We start from the raw sequence: 18,353 nt of genomic DNA, 5'->3' as shown, positions 1-18,353 counted from the left end.
GAATATATTTTCTACGCACAAAAATCTTGTGCAATGCATTTAAACAGATTGTTATACTTTTGTTCATATGAATTTTATTATTTCAAACTTTGCTTTTTATTCAAATTTTATAAATATAAAATAGATTTACTTTTTATTTATAATACCTAATACATACTTGAAAAAATCACCTATACAGTTTCCAACTAGATAGGGATATCTTTAATTTGCATCTAGAAATATTATAATCAATTACAATAATTAAGACTTATAACAGTTTAATCTATTTATTGATTATTTTGATATACATAATATGTATATTAGTTTTATTTTTATTTATATTCTATTGATAAGATTGCAATTTGTCACATCGCTTGTTTTCGTCGAATGTCAATGTCAAATTATTGTCAAATCAATGTTAAGTTTTATTTAGTTATTTACTAAATACATTGTTATATTTCTTTGAACGAGGTTTACTTACTCTTGATAAGGATAAAAGCAACAAAAGATTTGAATATTTCACTCTTCTGATAACTGTTAAGACGTGTAATGGAAAATAATGGTAAAGAATATAATAAACTATCGATCAAACCATTTGATCTATTTACCTGTGTAGTGTTTTGATCTAAATATTTATTTGCAATGTAATATAATATTTAAAACAGCGATAGACTTTATTTCCAAATAATAGCCCATTAATTAACAACATTAAATCAAGTTTTCTTATAGGGTTGAGTGTTCGAGAGGAAGGGTCTAATGAGAGAGTTAGTGGGTCCGAAAGGAGGGGTGGTGGTAGTTCTGAGAACGATGAAGATTCAGATGAAGAGGAGCAACAGTTTGATATTTCTCTCGCCGCCTCACATTCTGTATGTATACAAACCGTGTTTTAACCAGCTGTGTTTAAAGTCAGTCCAAAACAATTTTACAGTAAAATTATAGATTCAATGTTAACTATAATTGACAGTTTGTTATTTTTAAATTATGAAATTTCTTAAGTCACGTTATCTCATAGAATTGTTATTATATTAGACAAATATTCAAATAGATACATACAGGGTTACAGGGTAATATGTCACGATCCTTTTAAAGGGTTATAGTTCAGGACAATAGCTATCAAATGACCCCCAAAATGCTTATGCAAAAGTGTATCGTTTTCGAGTTATTAATTTTTTAATATTTTTTTTATTTAAAGGATGTTTAAGATTTTAAAATTCAATAAAAAAAAAATCAACGTATTTTCCCTATTTTTTTTTGTATTTCTTGCTAGGGTACATCCTAGTTAATAATAACCAGTTATAAAACAAAAACAATCTTCAAGCATTTTTAAATTACAGATCCAAAGCTGTACAACTTTTCGATTTTTAATTTTGATTCTTTAAGTTACTCGCAATTTTTTTGTAAAAATCACTATGGCTCTTATCGTGCGGATCATTTTAAAAACATCTGCGTTTCCTTAGCTATCCATCGGTACATAAAAAGTACAGTAACAATCATAAACTCAGGAGAAAATTAGATAACAAAGAGACCAGGTAGGAAATTCTAAGAAATGCTATTGTTAAGAAATTAAATCTGGATCAAAGACAAAAGGACCTCAATGCAAAGTAGTCAAAGATTATTTTTAATAGGGGTAATAGGTAAAAAAGGAGAGATAAACCAGAGCTGTTTGTGGAATACTATTATCAATTCCTTTGAATTTACCGTCATTTTTTCTAATTTCCTTTTATCTCATTTCTTTTAGGAATAAGAGTAATAAAACCTTGTCGGGGTACATAATACTCACTGTACTTGCACTGCTCGTATAGTGTGGACGCGCTTTAGTGAATATTGATCTCTTAAATTTTTGAAAAAAACCGCTTCGTTTACTGGACTCTGTTTCTTACAACTTCGTGACTCGGCTAGCTAAAAGGAATTTGTGATTTATGTTTATGATAACTTGGCGCGTAAAAAGGACTATTATGGCTGCAGAACAAAATTCTTCTCGTCGTCCGTACTCTAATGAAATCCTGCATGAGTTACTCGAAAATGTTTCGCTGAAACTTAGGCAGAGAATGATATTCCAGCATGATGGTTGCCCCGCACACTTTCGAATGTCCGTAAGACAGTGGCTAGACAGCAATTATCGTAATAGATGGATTGGCAGAGGAGGACCAATCCCATGGCCAGCGAGAAGTCCAGATTTGACTCCGATGGACTATTATGTCTGGGGGCATATGAAAAGCCTGGTTTATGATGTTTCACCAGTACAAACAATTGAAGAACTCAAAACAAGAATAATGAATGCTGCAAATTCTATTCGACATAGCTTGAGTAGTGTTGTAGTAAAAAGTGAATTAAGAAAAAGAATGCGTATTTGTATACGAAATAGGGGATCTTATTTTGAACACGAATTATGAATAATAAACAGTGTAATTTCGAAAGTATGGAGTAACTAAAAAGATTAAGTATTTTGTTTTTGATTTAAATTCAAAATTGCAATGACAGCTCTGGTTTATCTCTCCTTTTTTACCTATTACCCCTATTAAAAATAATCTTTAACTACTTTGCATTGAGGTCCTTTTGTCTTTGATCCAGATTTAATTTCTTAACAATAGCATTTCTTAGAATTTCCTACCTGGTCTCTTTGTTATCTAATTTTCTCCTGAGTTTATGATTGTTACTGTACTTTTTATGTACCGATGGATAGCTAAGGAAACGCAGATGTTTTTAAAATGATCCGCACGATAAGAGCCATAGTGATTTTTACAAAAAAATTGCGAGTAACTTACTGGTGGTAGGGCTTTGTGCAAGCTCGTCTGGGTAGGTACCACCCACTCATCAGATATTCTACCGCAAAACAGCAATACTTGATATTGTTGTGTTCCGGTTTGAAGGGTGAGTGAGCCAGTGTAATTACAGGCACAAGGGACATAAAATCTTAGTTCCCAAGGTTGGTGGCGCATTGGATATGTAAGCGATGGTTGACATTTCTTACAATGCTAATGTCTAAGAGCGTTGGTGACCACTTACCATCAGGTGGCCCATATGCTCGTCCGCCTTCCTATTCTATAAAAAAATAAAAATAAAATAAAGAATCAAAATTAAAAATCGAAAAGTTGTACAGTTTTGGATCTGTAATTTAAAAATGCTTGAAGATTGTTTTTGTTTTATAACTGGTTATTATTAACTAGGATGTACCCTAGCAAGAAATACAAAAAAAAAATAGGGAAAATACGTTGATTTTTTTTTTATTGAATTTTAGAATCTTAAACATCCTTTAAATAAAAAAAATATTAAAAAATTAATAACTCGAAAACGATACACTTTTGTATAAGCATTTTGGGGGTCATTTGATAGCTATTGTCCTGAACTATAACCCTTTAAAAGGATCGTGACATATTACCCTGTAACCCTGTATAATTAATTAATGTCAATTATTTAGAACATAAGAACTAGCAAGTTTTCATTAGTACCTCAAAAGGCTTGCTAAGTCATTTGTCTTATTTTAATAATAATACTTTACATTAGAGTAAATAATGAACTATAACAATAAATTTTCAGTATATGGGCAATGGACTTGTCCAAGTAAGCGGGCGATCAGTTCTGGAGGCCGGCTGGACGGGGCGCGTGCCCGTGATCGCGCACCACGGCGCCGTTTTCCCGGGCGAAACAGTACCCATGCTGCTGACCAACGAACGCGATGCAGCTGTCATCAGCCGGGCCATTCAACATGACAAATTGTTTGGTCTACTGTGTCCAGAGTAAGCAATTGTTTATAAGCACTTTTTGCGTAGGTATTGCAGTGACTTACACCTGACTGCAAACAGACTACAGTCAGATTATGGCATACCTGCACTGGTAGGCTTTCTTAACGATACTATTATATCATCAAAGGGCTCTTGCCACTATTGACGTTCCTGCTCTTCTTGAGCCCCGTGGAATTAACCCTGATGATGACAAGAGACATGATGAACTGAAACTGGTTTTCTGAGAATGAAGACGGCACTAGTGTGGGACACAACATGTGTTCACAAATTGGTCCTGTCTTAGGAACCGCCCCGGAAAAAGATGAAGCGAACAATGTTTCAAATAATTGTCTCTTATTCCAAATTATATTTTTGTTTCGTTTGCAGTTGAAATGTTTTTACTTTAGAGTAATAGTGCAAAAACCTTTATAAAAAATATAACAGTTCACCTTATTGCCTTTTATCGCCTTTTTGCCCAGAAGATCGGAACTGCGATTCATAGATGAAATGCTGCTAACTTTCCGAGCGATCACCATTTATACAGTAGCTATTTTTAATTAACATTTAACTGTATTAAAAAATATATTGGAAAATCGATAATTAGCCTTGTTGTTGAGAAATCAGATTTTGGTATATCTCCTTTTATTTACCCAGGTTGTAAATGTTTAATTAACCTTTACAGGGTTGACATCAAGATTTATCATAAAGGATTACAATCCTTAAATGTTAGTTTTTGTCCGTAGCGAGACTGGCACGCTGGTATGTGGCTACGGCGTGCTGTGCGAGGTGTTCGAGGCGGACGCGGGGGTGGGGGAGAGGGAGGGCGAGGGGCCTCGCTCGCTGTCTTTCAAAGCGCGCGCCACGCATCGCTTCCGCTGCGTGCCCAAGCAGCCGGCGCCGATACACGTGTTCAGCAGGTGAGACGCGGCGCGGCCGGCGAGCTCCGCTCAGTGGGGCAGCGCGCTCACAGAGGCGGCTGTGCAGGATGCGCGTGGTGGAGGTGTGCGTGCTGCCCGAGGTGCGGCTGGGCGACCCGCTGGCGCCCGCGCGCCTGGCCAGCCTGGACGCGCTGCGCCGCGCGCGCACGCCGCTCGACGCGCGCCTGCGCAGCATGGACGCCGCCGTCACGCCCTGGCCGCTGTTCGTGTACGACATCTTCGACTACCGCCGCATGCGCCAGATCATCGAGGACTACTTCCGGAGCCTGTCGCTAGGTAGGTGCCGCCCGAGCCGCAGCGAATCGAGACCGACAGGCCGTAAGCGACCCCCGCCTGTCCTCAGAGAACCTGCCCGAGGAGGCCGTGTCGCTGTCGTTCTGGACGGCGTCCAACCTGGCGCTGTCGGCGCGCGACCGCCTGGCGCTGTTCGCGGTGGACGACACGCTGCTGCGCCTGCACATGGAGGTGCGGCTCATCGCGCGGGTGAGCACTCGGCGGCGCCGCCACGCGGGTCCGCCGGCCGCCGCTAAACGGCATTTCTCTTTTCAGAAAAGTGTGCTGTGCTGTTCCTCGTGCGCGGTCGAGATCGCCCGCCGGGAGCACATATTCGCCATGTCCAGCGAGGGCGTGCATTCTAATTACACCAATATAGGTACGATGGGTAATATCGAACTAGTCGCGTGAGAGCGTCGTCGTCGTCAGTCGATTAGTACAGAGCCCGTCGCCCGCAGGCGGCTACATGCACGACATAGTGACGGTGTCGTGCGCCTCCAACACGGAGCTGAGCGGGGCTCCGTCGGCGGAGTTCTCGTGGTTCCCGGGCTACACGTGGACCATCGCGCTGTGTGCGGCGTGCCTGGCGCACGTGGGCTGGAGGTTGGTGGCGTAGATCTAGTACTAAACTAATCCCATCAAAAATATAAATGTGAAATGAGAGCCAAGTTCAATATTATGATATATGTAGTACTTATAACTTAGCGTATAGTCGACTTTCGGTATTTACTACGTTCGACAATGAAATAGGAAACACTGCATGTTCGGTTCCATTCGGATGAATTTAACTATTAGTGGAGTTTCCACGTATACCATTAAAGCTACTCCTCGACAGTCGAGTACTATATCGCGCGTGCCGCAGGTTCGACGCGCAGCGGCGCGGCCTGCGCCCGCAGCAGTTCTACGGGCTGTGCCGCAACTACGTGCAGCCGCGCAGCGACGAGCACTCGCCGCCCGCGCGGCCCGGCCGCTCGCTGTCGGCCGAGCTGCGCGCCGCGCGCCGCGCGCTGTCCGAGCTCGACCACCGCGAGCGCCGCGACCGCCCCCCCTCTTAGCGCCGCGGCCGCCCCCCCTCCTAGCGCCGCGGCCGCCCCCCCTCCTAGCGCCGCGGCCGCACCCCCTCCTAGCGCCGCGGCCGCCCCCCCTCCTAGCGCCGCGGCCGCCCCCCCTCCTAGCGGCGCGGCCGCCCCCCCTCCTAGCGCCGCGGCCGCCCCCCCCCCTAGCGCCGCGGCCGCCCCCCCTCCTAGCGCCGCGGCCGCCCCCCCTCCTAGCGCCGCGGCCGCCCCCCCTCCTAGCGCCGCGGCCGCCCCCCCTCCTAGTGGCGCGGCCGCCCCCCCTCCTAGTGCCGCGGCCGCCCCCCCTCCTAGCGGCGCGGCCGCCCCCCCTCCTAGCGCCGCGGCCAATCAAAATTGTCTTGGAACACCATTCCTGCCTGCATTATTGAAGGTGGTCTGGATCACATGTCTGGATGGACACTCGCTGCGCGTTATCCACAATGTCACCAGATATGATATAGAGCACCACCGCCGCACCATCGATATGTACTCCCAAATTACAATATTCGGACGGAATGTTTACAAATTCGCATGGCAAAAATTAAAACAACACGACGTCACACCACCGTAACTTATGACGAGGGACTCGCGTCCTAGACACCAGAGTCCGGGACGCGCTAACTGCACTAGTGTTGGCGCGAGTGCGGCGGCCGAGGCGAGGGCCGTGCGCAGTCAAAGGAATCCGACAGAGCCTCGCGTCTTTATAGTAATTGTACTGTGTTTGTGTTTTATAATACTAGTAATAAGCTGTATTTATTGAATGAATCATTAGAGTACTATGTAAAAAAATATATAAAGGTGTCACAGACTTCTATTCCATTTAGCCACCAAACACATTTTTTTTTCGAGACACTGAAAAAAATCGCCAAGTATATATATATGTATAGTGCAATAATTTATCTCATTTTTTAAAATATCTTAAATTGTAAGCCTACTAAAATATTTGCTTGGTAGAAGAGAGGTTCTACATTATAGACATAAAATATTAATGGTTTTTTACAATTTTAATAATGTTTTCTAATGGAAATGTTTGAGCAATGATTCAATGATTAAAGGGTAATAATTGGAATAGTAATGTTTCAATTTGGAGAGCTATCGTAACGAACTCTCCTCAACGCTGCAGAGGAACTGACGAAATCGTATAAAATCAATATTTTTATGTTATATATAGTTGTATAGCGACGGCAAAACTAGCAAGTGTTGAAGAATATTTAATAACAATGTAGAAAAAATAAATTCCTAAGCAATATGTTGTTTTTTATTGATATATAATTTCAACTAAATTGCAAACAAAATATTAAGATTAAATAGTACCTATTAATAAAAAACATGAGTTTATAAATAAATGTTTATTGATCATGTTTATTATTTACTCCTTAGCAACAATATGGGAAAGTTTTCTGTCACTAAATAGTCGTCCTCGAATATCACTGCGATATTCAGTTCAAACTCTGGAAAGAAGAATCATTTATTTATATATTTATTTATAATAGCACGTAGGTGTGCTACATACATATAAAAGCATTGAAAAGATTAATTTATAAAACAATAATAGTATATCTAATATGCATGTCAATTACAAGTGTACATAGCACTTGCAGATTCATCTAATCAAATTCAAATTAAAAGTAACAGAAAATCATCAGTAATTTTTTAAAAAAATGTCAAAATTAAATAATAAATAGTGTCATTATTATAATAAAAAATCAATCGGTGAAATTATAATTAAAAATTATTAAACATTTATGTCAAGATTTATGTCACATTATATTGTGAATATTTTTTTTTATTTTCCTGTAAAGTAAAAAAGGATGCGTTTGCATCGACTGTAAACAATACGGGCAACTAGAGGGTTGAACGACCTCATCATATAATATGTCATCGTTTATGATTACGATTGATTTTCTGTTTAAATATTATTTAAATTTGACACCTACTAGTTAATTTTATCCTTTACTTTAATAGCAGGAATTTTATAATTTAAGTTTTGCTTATTTATTACTTATGTTATAATTTTATTTATTTACATGGACAGTCACACACGTTTTTGACTTTGCGTGAACAGAATGTGTAGCAAGGCGAGTTGCAATGTCTAAACTAATTACTTAATTGAATTGATAGAATTTCTTGCTGCGTTTTTTACATAACAACAAATTAAAGTGATAATAAAAATAAGTACGAGTGTCGCTGAGTACCGATCTTGAAGTAGGGCGTGGTGGTGGTGGGGCACGTGAACAGGCGCGGCAGCACCATGTGCAGCGGCACGGCGCGCGCGCGCTGCACGTCGCCCTCGCACACCTGGATGTTCTGCACCTCCGTGGCTGGCAGGCGTTATGTTACTTAGCTCGTTTTTGTCCCAAATATAGTAACTGAATTTAATCAGTTCCGCTCAACCGACAGAACTATTTTTTCTATTGAATAGGTAGACGGACGAGCATATGGGCCACCCGAGTAAGTGGTCACCGACGCCCGTAGACATTGGCATTGTAAGAGATGTTATATCCCTTGTGCCTGTAATTACACTGGCTCACTCACCGTTCAAACCGGAACACAACAATACCAAGTACTGCTGTTTTGCGGTAGAATATCTTAAGAGTGGGTGGAACCTACTCAGGCGAGCTTGCACAAAGCCCTACCACCAGTATGTCTATGTAAGTACCACCAGAGCTGTCTAACTTCAGTAAAAGTTGCTTTTAAAATGGTTTTCATCAACTTGAAGTATAAAAATGAGGAGTCAAATTGCAAAATATTATATTACCGTCTTTCGAATATCCGTCGGCGCTGCCACACGTCTCGACGCGGACCAGCTGTAGTTCAATCGATTTTATGGGAACCGAACACTCATCTACACGAATCTATAATAATTTTACAAAGGAGTATAAGAACATACAATAAATATAAACCTACACTATGATAACGAAAAAATATAATAGCCTTAGTTCTACAAATGGGTCAACTCGTGCCTTGCCAGTGATGGGCCTATCCAGAGCACATACAGTGGTATCTATCTCTGCATAGAGTTGGAAGTGCGGCACCGCTCCACGAGCTGCGCTTCCCGCCCCACCGCCCGCACGCAGAGTTGCGGGCGTGACCTCGCAGCGCACTGGTTTGCTTGGTGGACGCTCTTGCTGGAATAAATAAGACTGATAATTATTACCAGCAAATAGCTTTTGTGCATCTTCATGCATCTTTCATAGACAAATAACTTAATCACTGGTTTGACATTTGAATAGCAAAGCATTGATAGACAATTGTTGACGAATAATACAAAACTTAAAACCTTGGGTATCATTTAATTTATTGACATAGAACTACTCTTACTTACATGCTTGTATTGCACAAAAAATTGACAGCTAGCATTCAATGGCTTATTAAGGAATGACCGCTTCATACTACACTTGAGTGTGTACATTACATTTACAAACACTCCATGATAAGTCTCCAGTAGTCCAAGGCTCATTGAACTTTGCCGACTTACAAGAGGCATTTCAAAAGGAATTTCAGTAACGCCTATAGGCATTTTCCCAGCTGCAGCTAACTCTATTGATGTGTTTATTAGATTGATTGGCTGTAACAAAACATGTTTTATTATTCAAGTTTTAAACAAACATATATCAGTATATATTCATTGAAGAACTTTATACCCTGATATTATTAGAAAATGCATCAAAAATCCCTGCATTTTTGGAGCTAATTTGCAGATTTACGGAACCCTCCATTGTCAGTGTTAGACCTTCATGCCTTAAGTCAGCTGCAGTGTCCACAATCACTACCCCCGCTATTATCTCCTACACACAAGTTATGATTACAATAAAATAATATTTTAATAGAGTAAAAATCACAATATGTTTTAAATATGATCGATTAAAGTATATCAAAAGAACTTACACCTTCATGATAAATTTTGTTTACTTTTTTAAGGCTGATAGTCAGACTGGCTGTCATTTTAGGGGCTAGTTATGTTCTATTTGATATTTACTTTTAGAATATTTTAATAAGAAGAAATTTGATTTAAAAAATAGTCTGATTACACTTAAAAATCTCCATCATCCAATCATAAAAAAACTTATTTAAAAAGTTAGTTTGTTCCACGTCGCTTTGATCATATTTTTCAGATGGTGTTCCTCTTTGAATCAAGTTTAGCAATTACAATTATTTTAAATTATAATATTTTATATTACATTTAATATTTAATTTGTTTTTGTTGTTCAAATACTATGATATTTAGAATTACGAATGAACATCAACATCGACTAGGTATGTCAATCAACAATTAAATAATGAGATGTCAGATTCAGTTTCTTACTGACGTAAGCGTAAACTGTCGTCTGTCACTGTCAAGTAGATAACTCAAACTCATTTTTGAAATGGGTGGACGTTTTTATTAATTTAATTTTTTTAGTTATGTACTTAGATTTTTACAAGTAGCAAGAAAACAGACAGTTAACCGATCCACTTTCATATTATATTCGATTTGTTTTGCTTAAATAACTATTCAGAAAAAAAATTATTACATCCTAATTTATTCGTAATTTTTTATACTTGATTTGAATTTCAAATGATTAAGATTATAGCATTTAATTTAAAAAATTATATGATTAAATATCTGCTTTCAAATCAAAAGATACTTAATGAAATAGTTATACCAATAAATATATTACATAATAATAATAAATAATTTACATTAAAAACTTAAAATATCATCAATTTTAATCAGTTAACCTCATTTAAGCTACGAAAGTCTATAATAAAAATTATTAGCACCGGTCAGCCTTAATCAAAATATATTTTTTTCGGTACAAGTATTCGAGCAAGTGTTATGTTAAACATCTGAGAAAAATTCATAAAATGACAGTTGTTTAGTAAAATCCGCTAATGGCGGGTGTATGTGAATACGCGTGATTACATTTTTTACGATTTTTATTTATTTTGTAACACCTATAAATATTTTAATCGTGCAAAACTACATTTTCCAGTCTCTTTTATTTCTCCAAGTGTGTGTCAGTGGCGTAAATTAAATAGTATCGATTTAAGCAGGTGTTGCCGACAATAGGTTCACCCCGAATGGATCGATATCGGTGACTTCGAGCTTATTATTATTTGCGTCACCGTAGGGGGTGCTAGAAGATGGAGAAATCAGCACGACCACGGACGGCTCTCAATGAGTGTGTTAAGGTGGTGGTGCGATGTAGACCGCTCTCGGAAAAGGAGAAGAACGAGGGTCACGAGGAGGTGAGTCTTGGTTGCTTTGTTGATATCGGGTGCCAGGGCTGCGCAGACTTGGTGCGTCAATTGCGAATGATGATTTGGAGTTATATACTTAACTACTTGGCATATTTCCCTGTTGGTATTTTAATTTGTTTCATTATAATATATTTTTTTAAATTAAGTATAACTTTACTTTACAAGATCAGATTATTAAGACGTGATTCACGTAAGTGGGAAGTATTGTTCAATAGTTTGAAAATTCCGTTTCTAATGATGATTTTTATTCTAACATACAATTGTTTAAACTGTGAAAACTCTGAATCGTCTGAATCTTTACTATTTTCTAATAAAGCATGTTGTGAGTAATCAGTTACTAAGCCCAAATATTCAGTGCTGTTCATACAGTGACAATGTTTACAAAATAATGTATAACGTAGGAATTCTTAATGTAGGAATGGAAAATTTCATATTGGTATTTATGTAGTCATTCATAATACTCACTAACTAGCTTTTATTACATTTATTTTCATTAGTAATTCTAAAAAGAATACTACATAAAAGTTATTAGATTTTTTTTAGATAGATCATAACTTTCTATATAGAAAGATACGATTAGATATTAATGTAAACAGTTGACTAGTTACGTTTTTTACTCAAGCCCCGCAGTTTCCTGTAAAAAACATGCCTAGAATAATCAATCAAGTACAAGATTGCAAATAAATTCTAGTTAATTAACAAACATGCAGACATACATGTTAATGGTTCAGTTTGAAGTACATACATATATAATATTTTCCTTCAGTTAGTCAATGTATGGTGCTTTTTAATATATCGTCCAGAAAAATATGTCTAGGAAATGTCATTAGTTTAAGTTCAATTATAAATCATAACAAGATTCACGACATTTTGGTGTAGACTGTAGATACAAAAACAGCTAGCATAAGATTATTTCTTAGTTTTAGGAATATTTGTTAACGATATATATCATGAAAAGCGCCAATATACACGTACCCTCATTTTCCAAAAAAATATAATACAATAAACGAACTTGATATTTTGATTAAATGGGCTACGTGTCAAAGCCACGGTCAGTTGCGTTCATTATTGTTCAGGGACATAGATCTGTCGAGGGGAGAGTGACCGCAGCTCGCGCAGGCGGCTCACATTCTCAAAATAAATAAGCGGACGGCACGCGCAATGGATCTTGACCCGCCGTAAGTAGGTGAGCGGTATTGTCCATACGCGGCTGCCCCGTATTTGGCACAGATCATCTGGACGCACGACTGGCCTCCGGACGACTATTGTACCTAGCTAGGTACTAGTTTCGGTAAATTATTTACTGGACATGTGTTATGTCAATTGGCAAATCCACCATAAACCATCTGGCGTAACGAAAGCACGTTGACGTTGATCATGCATTCTCTCGTTCGTAGCTTTACGTAATATTTCGGAGTTGTTTTAAAATAAACAATTTTCGTAATTGCATCTTTTCAATTTGCTTTGTTTGTAACAAATTCTAATGGAACATGAAATGTCACATAATAGTCTGTGGAAACTTTAAAGTTTACGTTTAGGGGTCGATACGATATTATGTAGTCAGTCACTCGATACGCCTTCTGCCTCACTTGCAAGCTAAACTACTTTGTGCGTACACAAATATAGTGACCTAATCACAAGTACTAAAGCACCGTTTTTTAAGCAGATGACAGTTGGACTGAATGCGCGGTTCGGTGTCAACTGTAACCTTGTGGAATCTTATCTGTTTTTGCGTGAAACTTGCTCGGAGGCGGCTTTGGTATCTCGCAATGTAGCATTACATTACGTTTGTTTCGTAATCTGGAACTTCACCGACCTCCCAAATGACTCAGTGCGACAGCTTCATTAAACTATTTTTTTTCCTTTTATTGAGATGGGCCGATATCGGAGACGACCAAATAAGGATTCATTTGTTATTCTATTTCACATTAGTAAAACTCGACCAATTAAATAACATCAGAAATATTACTTTATAAAAACGTTTTATGTACATTTTTACGTTAAAAATCACATATTTGCTTAAAAAACAAACTTCGATTTCAAGTTCAAAAAGTTTGTTTATTCAAACATCAACGTCGTACACAATCTAGTTTCAATATCATTTGGATTGAGTGAGCAGCCGTACAAAAATGCAGTAGGTACCAAATCATCAAATGGGACATGCCACTTATTTGCCTGAAAGCCGGGGTGAATGACCCTCAATCAGCTTAACCTGCTCTCATTGTAATACGTTTGAGGGGGCGATCTTGTACTGCGTCAATCACAGGCAGTCGATGGTATACAGTTACTGTTTTTATAAATCAATCAACAAATCTATTCAAACATTTCTCTGCTATGTAAACATGTCTGGTTATATCATCGTACACAGCGAACACTATACTTTTGATAATACCTAAGTAGTGAATAAATGAACTGATAAAATGCGTTAACGGTTTCCATATCAGCACAATAGAGTGAGTAATGCATTTTTATTTTTATCTCGCGATTATCAAGCTGAAGTGTAAAAGGAGAGGCTTTGAAGATATGCGTCCGAGATGAAATCATGCGGCTCACTCACTCATTAGTCGCTCATCTTGAAAGATGATATTTTTCTATGTACCAAATAAAATGATTATGTTTTTCAATTCAAAAAAAGCCGAGATGGCCCTGTGGTAAGAACGCGTGAATCTTAACCGATGATCGTGGGTTCAAACCCGGGCAAGCACCACTGAATTTTCATGTGCTTAATTTGTGATTATAATTCATCTCGTGCTTTACGGTGAAGGAAAACATCGTGAGGAAACCTGCATGTGTCTAATTTCACTAAAGTTCTGCCACATGTGAGTTCTACCAACCCGCATTGGAGCAGCGTGGTGGAATAAGCTCCAAACCTTCTCCTCAAAAAGAGGAGAGGAGGCCTTTAGCCCAGCAGTGGGACATTCACAGGCTGTTACGGTACGGTTATTCAATTACTTGTTTTCTTTACGTGTATAAACTACTGTTTTTTATTGTAAAAAATATTTTATTTCCTATTACTTTATTATTATTACGAACCAGTATCACTGGAATTGTTCGAATGGTTGCAGTGCCGTGCGTGGTGTGCTTGAGATATATAAAAATAAATGTTTATTTAATTATAATGTTAAACAAAAATATTCCGTATATCATAATTATTAAGTAATGTACACAGCGGCTGCTGTAGGTAGATGAGGTCTGTACTGATTAAGAATAAGTTTTATTCTACTCAATAAACATTCCCATGTTTATTTTGATCTTATGTAACACGAATTTATTTATTCCGATATCAGATGACTTACTGACATTGTTTATGTATAATAAACGTTCGTTTTGTGAAATATTTGGCGGTATTGGTTCGGAGACGCGCTGGCGTTGCTAACAGCTATAATTTGAAACTATGATCAGGGTGTTTTTGTAATATAATTAATAAAGCCAACGATATTTACTCATCGATCCAAACAATCTGCTAATTACCGGTTTAAATAAATTAAGTTACACTTGACATACGTATGAAATGGTAATAGTTTAGTTCTACGTTATTAAAGTTCAGTTCCGAGTTATTTTATCGTCTTTGTATTCCTTAATCATACGTGGTATCTGTTAAAACAGGGTCACATATACAAGCCCAACCTACTTTTTATAATAATGACATCTCTAGGTGAGGAAGGTCCGGCCGGAACAGAAGTGGTACGAGCGTCTGTCGACGAAGCCAGCGCCGGACAGTAAAACTTTTAATAGTCCATTGCAGGTGTGACAAAGTCCTTGTATACATTAACCGTGGGGTCTGAGGGTTACGTTGGAAATCACTAAGACTAACGACACTGGAGTGGTCACAGCTTGGCGAAACAAACCTACGGCGCAGACTTTATTGGTGGTGGTTCTAATACAACATTGCAGCAGAAATCTCAAATTACGAAATCGTATTTGTATTTAAAATTAATTAACAATAATATTTGTCGTAGCAAATAAATATTAACATAACTTATTTCCTAATCTAATTAAAATAATACCGCTTTTCAAAACAATGCAATTTTTAATGCTATAAGTAAAACATTATTTTGTAAGTAAATAACTAATTACACTAGCGAGCACTTGCCTCATCGATGCTTATTCATGGTTGACGGAAAATATCGATCATGCGACAAATCGATTATTGCGATTCACATTACACGCACAGCGGGAAACGCACTGGTCAGTGGTCTATAATGTATAACGATATAACGCGAACGAACGATCATTATGTTTTAATTATCATAATCTCAGTCGAAGTAGTTGTGCTACTAGGAAGTATACATTAATGTTAACTACTTTATCTACGTATTACTAACCTGAACTATAATGTAATATATATTTATGAAACACATAAAAAATAATTTATATATAACTAATCAAAACTTATAGTGTTGAAAAGCCTGATGCTGGGAAAAGGCTTACATAAATAATTTCGACTTCCGTGACTAAGTAAGCGCGCAGTTTTCAAGATGTATTATTACTACTTAACCCAAGCAGAGTTAAGGTCAAAGTAATAATAAAAATGTGATTAAAGCAATGTTTTTATTATAAAACTTTGTCCCTGAATAATAACAATATAAGGTATATTGTTATTATTCAGGATAAGGTAAACTTAAAGGCAGGTGCGTTGAAGTCGCTATCAAGTTAACGATGTGTACGGCGGAGCACGACTCGTGATAAGCGAAACGTGATTTGTGCTGTATGTGCCATTCTTACAAAGTATTGAAAATAAAATGGTCAAATTTGCTTAAGAAAAAATGATACTCAAATTTTAAAATTCAAGATAGAGTCGTATGAGCTTATGTTTTAATCTATAGCAATCACAACGATCGATCCGTTTTGATTTTTGTTAAAAACATAAGTACGACTGAACGAAACGGCCAATCTACGAGTTTTTATAAGAAATTATCTTTAATTATATCTATTGTAAGTTTGGCATATCATGTGAATTTTATCACGATCATTGTATTGAATAGAGTTTTCGATGATCTTCGTTTTTAATACATCAAATAAAACGTTAAATCGAAATGCTTGGACACTGTACGCAGAGCATATTCTCATAAGTGGAAATAATCTCAGGTGGTGAAGGTGTGGGCGGAGCGCGGGGCGGTGCAGGTCTACAACCCAAAGGGCCAGGACAAGTTGTTCACATACGACGCCGCCTACGACTGCACGGCGGATACGCAGACCATTTACGATGAGATGGTGAGTAGAACAATGCCATCAAATATATATATATTTATTGAAAAGTCCTTATTGGAAGTAACAATCTTCGTGTGAGGTACACGTATGGTATCGTTACGAAGAACAAACAACAACTACGTTATTATGAAGTTTACTAATATTTTTTCGAGACTCAAAACACGAAAATGTGGATTTTTTAATATAAATCAGACTAATATTATAAATGCGAAAGTACCTCTGTTTATTTGCTTGTTACCTTATAACATAATATAATATCCTGGGACATTTTTCACACACGGCCATCTGATCAGCAATTAAGCTTGTACAAAGCTTGTGCTATGGAAATCAGACAACTGATATACTACATATACTACTTTTCTTTTGTAAATACATACTTATATAGATAATTACACCCAGACTCAGGACAAAAAGACATGTTCATGCACACAAATGTCTGTCCTGGGGGGGAATCGAACCCACAACCTTCGGCGTGAAAAGGCAAGTATCTACCAACCACGCCAACCGGCTCGTCAAATAACGACAAAAAAATTCTACGATCGTTATGTGGTAGCCTCGGACCTCGCAAAGGACTGAAACGGGAACAGCTACTAATTTTATGTGTTTTCCTTATGACGTTATAAGTTATAACGGTTGCTTTATTATAAGAAAGTTAGCCAAATTATACGATAAAGCGCCGACGCGTAAGTCCTTTCGGTGGCTCTTCTCTGGGACCGACCTTATGGTAAAAACCATATAGGTTTATACCATAAGTATATTTATACCATAAGTATAAACCATATACCACACGTATTAACCTTAGTGTTTTTTTTAGCTACAATCATTATGTTTAGTTTTTTATTGTAATTTAAATGGATAAGTAAATAAAAAAATAATAATTTAGTGTAAGAGAAAATAATAATCCACGAATATATCTCGAAAACAGGATGATGTACTTTTCAATGTTACAATTTATGCTGGATGAAGCTTCTCACGTTTAATCGCATAGTGTGACTGAAATATAATTGACTACAATCTGTATCCCCTATCGTTTTGTACGTGTCAATGACGTCACATGCGGGTAATAGTGTTATTTATTCATTGCATCATCACATTGTAAAATTAATTTATTACAGTGTAAACTACTCCGAGTTTTTCTATTTCACTGAGCCGAGTTGTTTGTTTGGTTTTCAAATTCCGAAAATAATTTTTTTCTTTAGTTTCTCAAGTAATTAATAATAGTAGTAGTAGTAGTAGTAAAGTACAGGCAATTTAGTGACAGGCCGCTGATTAAATGAATAAATACACAATTCTGTCGTCCGTTGTCAACAAGCGTTCGCGACAAAAGCTTAATTTACAAATTAAAATAAATGTTAACCTTCGAAGATCAAGGTCGATGGATGCATTATAATATATTATGTACATATTTAGCATTCAAGATCTAATAAAAAATATTTTTAAATATTCACATTTCAAAAAGTTGCAATGTAAATACTAATACTTTGCTCAAAACATACTGTTGTCAAGTAAGCTTTTACAAGCAAGCACCTTTAATTCGTCATTTTACATTTGGAAATATTTATTTTAAATGTTCCGAATATAGATTCCACCACTTAGATTTTAATAAAGCTTATAACAATCTTTATTATCGAAATGGAGTACTTGAAAGTTACGTTATAAAAATATCTTTTTAACCAAATACTACTTACTATTGACAGAAAGGTTAGGAAGTTAGCTGGTGTAGACCCGGTTCGTTTATTTAATAACGCCCTTCGCGTGTCAATTCGTTTAAGTCCTTAATGTCATAAAAGTATATGTACAATATATAAGCTATGTCTGTAGTCAGTACAATATTTCAGTGGATAAAATGTAACAGGTAAAATTATATTGTTGTTTGAAATTTAAGCACATATGATTATGCTTATAAAAATAAAATAAATTCTTATAAAAAA

The 18,353-nt window shown here is 37.2% G+C and overlaps 3 protein-coding genes across 6 annotated transcripts in view; 2 read left to right on the top strand and 1 right to left on the bottom strand.

The window, feature by feature from the left end:
- Positions 1–380: 380 nt before the first annotated feature.
- Positions 381–7,216, top strand: LOC126776822 (protein cereblon-like). Of its 2 annotated transcripts, XM_050499630.1 has the most exons (9): positions 381–541; positions 709–845; positions 3,517–3,716; positions 4,445–4,618; positions 4,686–4,915; positions 4,983–5,122; positions 5,189–5,291; positions 5,371–5,515; positions 5,775–7,216. In XM_050499630.1, the coding sequence occupies exons 1-9, from the start codon at positions 529–531 to the stop codon at positions 5,965–5,967; spliced, it is 1,335 nt and encodes a 444-aa protein (XP_050355587.1). In that variant the 5' UTR covers positions 381–528; the 3' UTR covers positions 5,968–7,216. The 2 variants fall into 2 exon arrangements, with proteins under 2 accessions (XP_050355587.1, XP_050355586.1); XM_050499629.1 differs by having other exon boundaries at positions 4,983–5,291.
- Positions 7,217–7,301: 85 nt separating this feature from the next.
- On the bottom strand, positions 7,302–10,224 carry LOC126776873 (vacuolar protein sorting-associated protein 26C). 2 transcript variants are annotated; one of them, XM_050499722.1, is made up of 7 exons: positions 9,856–10,224; positions 9,612–9,755; positions 9,293–9,535; positions 8,931–9,095; positions 8,726–8,822; positions 8,163–8,288; positions 7,302–7,418 (listed from the first exon to the last, which is right to left on the bottom strand). In XM_050499722.1, exons 1-7 carry the CDS (start codon positions 9,910–9,912, stop codon positions 7,333–7,335), a joined length of 918 nt encoding a protein of 305 aa, XP_050355679.1. In that variant the 5' UTR covers positions 9,913–10,224; the 3' UTR covers positions 7,302–7,332. The 2 variants fall into 2 exon arrangements, with proteins under 2 accessions (XP_050355679.1, XP_050355680.1); XM_050499723.1 differs by lacking the exon at positions 9,612–9,755.
- A 612-nt stretch (positions 10,225–10,836) lies between these two features.
- The window catches only part of LOC126776780 (kinesin-like protein Klp68D), a 31,980-nt gene continuing 24,463 nt past the window's right edge, over positions 10,837–18,353 (top strand). Inside the window, exons 1-3 of one of the 2 annotated variants that reach the window (XM_050499537.1) lie at positions 10,837–11,199; positions 14,867–14,956; positions 16,300–16,425. In XM_050499537.1, coding sequence (XP_050355494.1) covers positions 11,095–11,199; positions 14,867–14,956; positions 16,300–16,425 — 321 coding nt within the window. In that variant the 5' untranslated portion in view covers positions 10,837–11,094. The remainder of the gene's footprint in view (positions 11,200–14,866; positions 14,957–16,299; positions 16,426–18,353) is intronic. The other variant, XM_050499538.1, reaches the window with a different exon arrangement.

The sequence above is a fragment of the Nymphalis io genome, chromosome 21, assembly GCF_905147045.1.
Source record: "Nymphalis io chromosome 21, ilAglIoxx1.1, whole genome shotgun sequence".
NCBI classification, from domain to species: Eukaryota; Metazoa; Arthropoda; class Insecta; order Lepidoptera; family Nymphalidae; genus Nymphalis; species Nymphalis io.
The sequence above is the reverse complement of the archived record's forward strand: the minus strand, read 5'-3'. Positions and strand labels throughout refer to the sequence as shown.

Excerpts from the sequence above, each read along its gene's own strand:
- LOC126776822 (XM_050499629.1), top strand. Across the intron at positions 4,619-4,685 it reads CCGATACACGTGTTCAGCAG|GATGCGCGTGGTGGAGGTGT; the intron begins GTGAGACGCGGC and ends GCGGCTGTGCAG. Across the intron at positions 5,516-5,774 it reads CTGGCGCACGTGGGCTGGAG|GTTCGACGCGCAGCGGCGCG; the intron begins GTTGGTGGCGTA and ends CGCGTGCCGCAG.
- LOC126776873 (XM_050499722.1), bottom strand. The coding sequence starts at position 9,912 with ATGACAGCCAGTCTGACTATCAGCCTTAAAAAAGTAAACAAAATTTAT. Across the intron at positions 9,536-9,611 it reads CATTTTCTAATAATATCAGG|CCAATCAATCTAATAAACAC; the intron begins GTATAAAGTTCT and ends GTTTTGTTACAG. Across the intron at positions 8,289-8,725 it reads CGACGGATATTCGAAAGACG|CCACGGAGGTGCAGAACATC; the intron begins GTAATATAATAT and ends AACGCCTGCCAG.